This window comes from Oryzias melastigma, linkage group LG17, assembly GCF_002922805.2.
Source record: "Oryzias melastigma strain HK-1 linkage group LG17, ASM292280v2, whole genome shotgun sequence".
Classification (NCBI taxonomy): domain Eukaryota; kingdom Metazoa; phylum Chordata; class Actinopteri; order Beloniformes; family Adrianichthyidae; genus Oryzias; species Oryzias melastigma.
The window spans coordinates 26,271,346-26,280,209 of record NC_050528.1 but is presented as its reverse complement, the minus strand read 5'-3'; the positions used below and the strand labels follow the sequence as shown (position 1 = coordinate 26,280,209).

General features: G+C 42.6%; 1 protein-coding gene across 2 annotated transcripts in view; it reads right to left on the bottom strand.

Moving 5' to 3' along the window:
• The window catches only part of LOC112147341 (small conductance calcium-activated potassium channel protein 2), an 82,835-nt gene extending 74,387 nt beyond the window's left edge, over positions 1–8,448 (bottom strand). Inside the window, exon 1 of one of the 2 annotated variants that reach the window (XM_024273655.2) lies at positions 6,888–8,448. In XM_024273655.2, coding sequence (XP_024129423.1) covers positions 6,888–8,096 — 1,209 coding nt within the window. In that variant the 5' untranslated portion in view covers positions 8,097–8,448. The remainder of the gene's footprint in view (positions 1–6,887) is intronic. The other variant, XM_024273656.2, reaches the window with a different exon arrangement.
• Between the last annotated feature and the right edge of the window lie 416 nt (positions 8,449–8,864).

The window sequence follows — 8,864 nt, the reverse complement described above, 5'->3', positions numbered from 1 at the left end:
CTAGTAACAAAAGCAGAGAGATGACCGATAGAAAATCCAAACCAACACAAAGTTCCTCCTGGCACCAAATTCTCCAGGAAACTACCACTGTAAGAGCAAATCTGTCTGCATCAATTGTTCTCAGCGCTGGCATTCAGCATGACTTCATTCTTTGTTATACAGAGCCAATGCAAACAAACAACCGAGGAGACGACGAATGAATCCAAATTCACCCCATAGTTACACTCTTACCATTTGAAAAGGAGGGCATCTGAAGTAAGTCTCTGTTCAGGTTACCAATGGTGATCTGGGGAAATCTGGGTGAAATGGGATTGTTACCAGAATCGCATGAAAGCACACAAGGTAATTCATGTGGTGCCAGATTTCTCCTTTCCCACGTTGGGGCAGAGTGGAGAGGGCCGGAGCTTGTTCAGGGAGGTTCAGCTCAGCCCCGCCCTTAGCAAAAAGTATTCCATTAACAGTACTACAAGTGTACTTATCCTATGCTAAAAGTCAGGCAGTATACTTGAAGTTTACTTTTAATACACTATCTATATATTGTAAACTTGAATTGTCCCAAATGTAGTCTAAACAAGTATTCAGTTGGTATACTTCTTAAGACACATGTACATGGTCTCTTATACCAGCTATACATATACTCAAATATACTAAATAAAATAAACCTAAAGTATACTACTTTTTGTTGTTAAAGGCGGTCAGGCGTGATCCCTCATGATGAGGACAATTAAAGGACACTCTGTCATATGTAAATTGCTTAAAATAAAAGTCTGCTTCAGGCAAAAAAAAAAATACAGAAAATGACATTCAGCTTCATGACTTAAGATCAAAATATGCAGTCAGATCTGAAATATTTTTTTCCATAGACTTGCAATCTCTTCTTCTGATTTTTTTTGGTAAATGGTAAACCAACTAAAAGAGTCTGGACTGCCATCTACTGTCCAGGCTGTGCCAAACAGACAAACTCTGGGAAAGCTTCTGCCACATAATTTATATATTACCTTTACACATGCAGTGAGTACTCAGATTGAGCAATATCTACTGATATGTAATGAACTATTTGATGACACATATTTTTTAATGTTTTTTATGTTTTAGGGCACAGCAAGAAGGCACCAGTTGAAACCTTTCTGTGTGGAATTTGCATGTTCTTCCCGTGTACATGTGGGTATTCTGCGGTTTCCACCTGCACTCTGAAAACACACTTCATAGATTCATTGGTTACTTTAATGCTGTCAATTGATTAAAAAAAAATCAGTTTAATCACACTTTTGTGTTGTTATTAATTACAATTAATCACAATGTTTTCAAGGCATTTTTTTTTAAATAATATGCAGCTTTTGAACAAGAACAGGCCAGAGAGAAAACCTAAAAAAAGTAGTTCCAGTCACATAACCTAAATGTTCTAATCTATATTACTGTGCTGGTTTCTTTAAAACAAACTTTTCCTTCATCTTCTGAGCAAAAACATTATTATTTTTTTTTATTTAACTTATTGGGACAATCAGCGTTTATATCGCTTTCTTTGCCACTGCAGTCGAGGTTGGTGCCGGCTTAGCGACTCGTTGTCGTGTTACCATGACAATGGGCCGCACTACGTATGAAATAGTCCAGCTTTTTTGTGAAAAAGGGTTCTAAACAGAAAATATAACAAGAATAAAGTGCTAAAAATCTGCTGAATCTTAATTTCTTTTGTAAGTGACCATGGTACAAGTGGGATAATGCCTGACGAAGTGTGCATTATCATAAATTAATGCACGTCATGGAAGCCTGATTGCCCGACGCGAAGCGGAAGACAGTTGCTACACAAAGTGTAATTAATTTACACTGCGCTCCAGCAATCCTGTGTTCCAAAAGGGATCAAGCTGGTTAGGAAAATGGATGGATGGACGTCTGTTTTAAGGTAAAAATGTATTTTCCATTAAAAAAGTTTAAAAGTTAAAAAAAAACATATTTAAGTCACACTTTTGTTAGAAAAATACATAACTTCAAACACAATTCAAACGGTGTCCGCTGCTTCCTTTCTGACATGCATCAAATTTAATGCTCAATATTTGGTCAAAGGTATGTTCATAAACTGGATTCTTGAGTTGTATGTGGGAGAAGTTTCTAGCCTCATCGGTACATTACATTGACAGTATATCTAATGCACAATGCACTGGAAACACGGATGATGATGTTGAGAGATCAGGTTTATTTATTTTAAAGAACTCTATAAAACGATCGGTAAATATGTCTCCATGTCTGGATTCATGAGGTCCATCAGAATCTTTGAATTTTTTACCTTGAGGTTTACCTTCTAATGGAGGAGCTGCATCTGAATGACGGCGCTTTCAGCGGTACTTCCTTGTCACTATAACCTAGTTTAAAGACTTACTGTCCTACATTAGTATGAGGGACAAAAAAATAAGAATACGAGTGTCTCGATGTAATGCTTTTGTCATAGAACCTCAAACTTTCTTGCATATGTGTAAGACTAAAATATGCATAGCTTTATGTTGCCTCTAGAAAATATTAATTGAGATGGAAAAATATTTATCACATTTCCCATCTTTTCAACGTCATTTGAAAAATCACATTTTAGAATTTTTGGTATTTTTTTGGTACTATTCCTCACTAAAAGCAACCAAGATGAACATTCCTTGTTTCTAAGACAGCAAACAATAGTTTTTATTCACCTCCCAAGCCAAACAACCCCCCCTCTAAACACTCAACCACCTGTGAATCGTAACACTTCATCCTCCAGACATCGTCAAGTGGACACTAAGTTGCATGCGAGTGCTGCTTTGATATATGCCGCGTTGACCTTTTCCCGATTGTATAGGGTGATTATTTGCATGTTGGCGTGCCTTTTTGGCCGCGGCTGCACAGAAGCCTTTACTTTAATAGCTTTCGAGCCGTTCGTCCTGCAGTGCTCTCCGCCTGAAAGTTAGGCGTTTCACACTTGAGTGGGTGCATTTGCTGGCCCGTTGCAGCCCAACGTGGGGATGAGACGGTGAGTTTACTCATCTGGCCCACCGAGTTGTCCCAAATCCCTGGTTCGAATGCGAAATGTGACCAATCAGTTACTTCGTATATCATCAAAAATCGACTGTTCTGAGCAGAACCGAGCTGTGTTGGTGAACTTAATTTGTTACCGTGGAGATATCAGTAAGCGGAGGGCATTACAGCGGTTCCACAGCTCATCACAATAGAAGAAACACACCTTTGAAAACTTAGTGTAACTGAGGCGGGACGTGGTTCGGTGCCACCTGCCTTCTCTTCTGTGGTGAAAGGTATTGGGTTTCAGCGGCGCTGTAACCCAACACGCTGCATCAGACGTGTTTTGTTTAAAGGATTGCTGATGGGAGGGGAGTAGAGGAGCTGATGTAACCATGATCCCACCAATATCTGCGGGCAGAAAAGGGCACCTCGCTCGATCGCCATGCTTGTGATGGGAGCAAGCAATAAAAAATATATATTTAAAAAAACAGTGGGATGATCCAGATAAGAGCACGTGATTGATCCCCGTCCAGATTTTTCCAGATAATTCTTATGTAATTCTTCTCTGACATGGCAACGCTTCATTCACGGTGCCAGTCGAGTGCTGGGGAGTTGCACAGTGCGGAGGATGATTGTATTTAAAAACTGTCATCCTGTTATCCTGTTAGGACTTTCTCCCACGTGCCCGACGCTGACAAGGGTGGAGGGAAATATTGATGCGCCAATACATCATCTTCCCTCTTTTTGCAGAAACAGCATTGATGTTCTGATACCAGTTTATGGATGTTTCACATGATAGCACATGAAACATTTCTCCTGCACAGACCTTTGTGGTCTGAAGCAAGAAATCCAAGAAGACTCGGTTGCAAAAGGACTATAAATGTATCATTCGTTGAGAGGAACCTTGCTGCAGACAAGATGGCACCTGACACAATCCGCTGGAAACGTAAAATGTACAGTTTGACCTGAAAGTGTTAAAATGTAGAAAAATCTTTTGGTAAAGCTTAAAACTATATAAAAAATAACTTTTTCTTCTGGACGTTTGTCTTCAGCCAGGTCCTCTTGGCAACAATTTACTTAATCACTGCAAAAACCAAGCCCCTTAGAAATTAGTCAAAAATTCTTACATTTTAAAAAATGTTCTTTAAATGAGCAAAAAAAAAATGTAATCTCCCAATTGGGTAGGAAACTTGTCTCACCAAGAATTCTTATTTTAAGCAACAAACTCTAAGGCATTTTTTTCTTAAACTAAGAATATTTTGTAATGAAAAACTTTCTTGATCTTCTTCTATTATTCTTGAAACAAGCCTCTTTTTACTTTCTGAATATGCGCTTTTTTAGTTGTAGATACCATGTTTTAAGTGAAAATTTGGCTAAATTGGAAAAATATTCAACACTAAAAGTTCTGACTTCTGTGAGGTTACACCTGCTAACCTCTGCATGTTCGTTGATGTACAAGAAAGTGACCAAAAAGCTCAATTGGAATCGAGACCTTTTAATAAAAGTTTGATCAGAGTTCTCTGGATCGTTGCTACGGCAGACAAAAACCTGTTAAATAGACTCCACAAACAAAGTCCTTGAGGCGAGCCTTGTGTGGCTTCAGGCCAGTGTTTGTCAGGACAGGAAAAGACCCATGATCTTTAATACCTTTAATGTCCGTCATGACATAAACATAGATCTTAAGTGATCAGAGTCCAAATTCCTGCTTATGGTAGCGATAGGTAATTTATGGATCTGTTTTACAATTGAAACTTCCCCTGACTGGTTTAAACTGGTCTGGGACTCCATGTGGGTAGTAATGCATTCATCAGTTTGTTAATAATAAAAGTGTAATATACTATAAAAGTAAAAAAGCCTTTATGTAACATAGTAAAAAAGTATGAAAAGCCTTGATTTAGTTTAAAAACCCTTCACTCCCTATATCAGGCATGTCCAAAGCCAGTGGACCAAGTACGGCCCACATCTAAATGACCTCCAGCCTGTCATAGAATCAATAACATGCAGCCTCCAGTACTGTCTGTGTGTACAATTCATTAATTGTTATAATCTAAATTACGTCATAAGATATTCTTACCAATGTTTTCTAAAATGTTGATTCTAAAAAAATATAAGTTGATGGTCATCGCTTTGGAGTATCTGTCAATACAATACAAAATAGCCCTAACGTCAAGAGGTTAACATGCTAACTATGCTAAGCTATTTGGGAAAGAATGGTTAAAAAAAAAAAAAATTCACCAGTGTAATAAAATTTCATACTCATAAATATTCACCTCACCATATATACTGGCCCTTGTATAAAGTTTGGACACCCCTGTCTGTCCTGGATGCTTCAGCAGCTTCTTATAAAGAGTGAAACAATGATGTTTTCTGTTTAGCAGGTTCCTATAAAGTTTGGTGACTGGTTCTGATCAGAGATATCTGGATCTGCTGAGCCAGCATTACGAAATGAAAGGAAGAGGATTAAGAACTACTGAACAAAAAAAACTTCACAATGAGAGTAAATTCTTTCATTTCTCAAGTTGACATGTTTAACAAAACCACAGCTAAATTATTATTATACATTTTGAGTGACGTTTTCTATTCTAATCACTGAATATTCCCTACAGGGTTAACCACACTTTTTTATTTCACTTTTGGGGATTTTTTTTAAATCTTAAACTCGTCTCACCCTCAGCTCTCAGAGTGATTGAGCAAAGAACAGATGAAAAATTCATGAAACACAACTCAAATATTACAGTTTACACTGCAAAAGCTCTGAATCTGTTTATCCATATGCATTAACAAATTACTTTTGATATAAAACACAATTTCTTGATATGGAAATATTTTTTTTAGATATGCCATGATTAATGTATTGTTTTGCTGCCCCGCAGGAAATTACAAATAAAATCTTTAGATAAATTGTTCAAAAGAACAAATGTAGTTTTAGTAAAAACGTCTTACATAAACATTTGTAAATAAGACTGACAGTTTTGTCCATATTTTTGAACATATAATTCATAATTAAAAGCTCTAGTATTAAATTTGCCTCTTTTTTATGTATTTATCCGTCTGGGTGCTCCATCGTTCTGCTGACGCTCCAAAATGAGCTAAGTTCAGAACAGTCGAGTCAAGGTGCTTAAAAGAACCCCCCATTTCACTGCTCAGCCCTTGAACGCAGCAGTGCATGTTAAAAAGTAGAGAGGGCTGCTCTTATTTGAATGCTGCTGCCTCTTTAATTGTTTACCCTTATTAAACTTGGGGGAAATAAAGTAAAAAATATATGTTCTTTTTAAGTTGTTGAAGAAGTTGGTAAATTAATTATTTAAAGTCCTTTATTTTGAAAGGAAAACATGTTTCTTTTCAAAAAATACATTTTTGGCTTCTTTGTTTTCATGATGCCAACACATTACATCACTTTAACTCAATATTTTTGTAGCTTAATTTGGCTCCTTGGTTATAATCACCTTCTTTCATTGTGTTTTTGTCACCCATGAGGTCAGATTTGACAACCTTGTCCACATATTCACTGAGACAGTCGTTTCTATTATACAAGCCCTCATTCCCGGAGCAGGAAAGGAGCATTCTGCGCTCGTTGTGTCAGGTGTGGGCCTGCTGAGACTGGAGCTATCAGCTCAGCTGCCTTTGTTTGTGATTTCCGCAGCGTAATGAAGCGGCTCCCCAAAAAGAGACACCGCAACATGGAACAGGTGTGTGCGCGTCACTGCGCCGTGTTGCGCGCTGGCGCACAAGTATTGCATTAAAGAACGGTGCATTCTACCCACCCTAGCAACCCCACCACCACCACCACCCCTGTCTTTCTCTACATGCGCGCGCGCTGCATGGATCCGCCACATCAAAATCATATTAACAGGCGTGGTCACTTTTTTTTTTTGGCCACGACGCGCAGACAAACAGCGGAGACGCACCTTATGGAGGTCGATGCGGATTATCTCCTCTCCTTTATGCGGGCTCTCCGGCCACAGGTGATAGCTGGAGCCGTAGTTAGGGCTGCCTCTGCTGCTGCTGCTGCTGCTGCAGTCTGAATTCCCCGCGTGTGGCTGCGGTGTAACCGGCGGGGTTACGCGGCTGTGCGGCTGCGCCTGTGCGGTCCTCGCGCACTTATTGCGATCTGGTTCACAGTGTTGCTGCGGACGCCGGGCAGAGATTCCCAGCGCACCTTGCTGCTGCTGCTGCTGCTGCTGCTGCTGCTGCTGCTGCTGTTGTTGTTGCTGTCGCAGCAGTGGAGCCTGCTGAGTCCTACATAGCTCCCCTGAGCCGCTGGCGCAGTAGTTGACAGGCAAGCTGCTTCCCACCAGCAGCTGTTGCTGCGCGCGTAATTGAGGGATCTGTTGCTGCTGCTGCTGCTGCTGCTGCTGCAGCTCCCGAGGCGGACTCTCAAATGCTCTCCCAGACTCTGTGGCCTCGCACACATTTAAAGAGCGCCCCTTCTGCGAGTTTGCACGGCTTCCTTCAGGGGAGGGGTCCCTCTGTTGGAGTCTTAAATGACAGCGCTGCTGCTGCTGCTGCTGCTGCTGCAACAACTGCCTGTGGTCTCGCTGCCCTCCTCCTCCTCCTCCCCTGCAGCGTTCCACGATGCTCCCCTCCTTGCAATTGTTCCCGCTCCTTCCTTTAGATCCCTGGGAAAGGAGCAGAGAGGAGGACGGCGGAGGAGGAGGCGGCGGTAAAAGTGAGGGGGGCTTGTTCCGTGGAAGGATCGCCTCCTGCTCTGAAAAGCTGCAGTGGCAGCCTGGAAAAAAAGGCTCCCCCTCCGACTGCAGCGGCGGCGGCTGCGGCTGCTGCTGCCGACAGCCGGACGGGGCCCAGGGATCCTGCTGCAGGTGCGCCGGCTCCCCGCTGCTGGCTGCGGCTCCTCGCTGCGCCGGTGGGCGGGTGGTGTCGTAGCGCGCCAGAGGGAGCGGGTCGCCGCTGTGGACCGGTCTCCGTGGGGGCTGGATCAGACACGGGAGCTCCTGGAGACTCTGGCGGTGCGCGGCGGCGGCGGTGCGCTCTCGGGAAGAGGGCGGGGGCGGCAGGCAGAAAACGGGCGCGACTTGCTCTCGGCGGGGCTCGGTCTTCGCTGGCTTGCTGGCGGGGATTTGGTGCTGATGGACAGCTCCCGCGTACCGATGCCGCATCCCCCTGATCGCCGCGTCTCGCTGTGGATGCTCCTGCGCTGCGCAGAGCACCGACACCCATTCATTGCGATCGGTCCCAGCAGAGTAGGACCGACTTTTACCATTGGTAGGTCTGACCAGGACCTGCCTTAAAACGTCACTGTGCAGCCAGAACGCCGCCTTCAACACTCAGTACCGGTCCATTGCTTGCCACGCGCACAGGTTGCAGAGGATCGATCCTTTTTCCTTCAGATGTTCAAATCTCATGACTGATCATTTTGAATATTTCTTTTTTCTGTCTCGAGAACTTGATTCATCTTTAATGGGACGAAACATAAATGATTCACCCTCCATCTGATGGAGAAATCCACTTGTTGGACAGCAACGAGTCATCTGATTAGCTTACATCATGCCTCCCCAGGTTTAGGAAGGGGTGCATGCATTCATGGCATTCATGCATGCAACTGCTGCTGCAGAGAGCTGACAGTCTACACCGCTGCGTGCATGCGTGCATGCATGCTCTCCGTGGAACATGATGGTTCCTCTGTCACCGCAGTCGACGCAGAGAGGAGCAGGAGGAGAGAAAAAAGCAGCAGCTGCTTGAAGCGTCACAGAAAACTGTCAAACACACGTGGAGACAGGTTTTTTCATCGAATCACCACCCTGACACTAGTGTGGATCAATGGAGGAGGCTTCTTTTCTAACAAAATCTGCTTAAAATAAGTTATTATTAGTAACTTATTTTGTAATGAAGAATCACTTCGATCCAGATCAATAAATGCTGCTTTT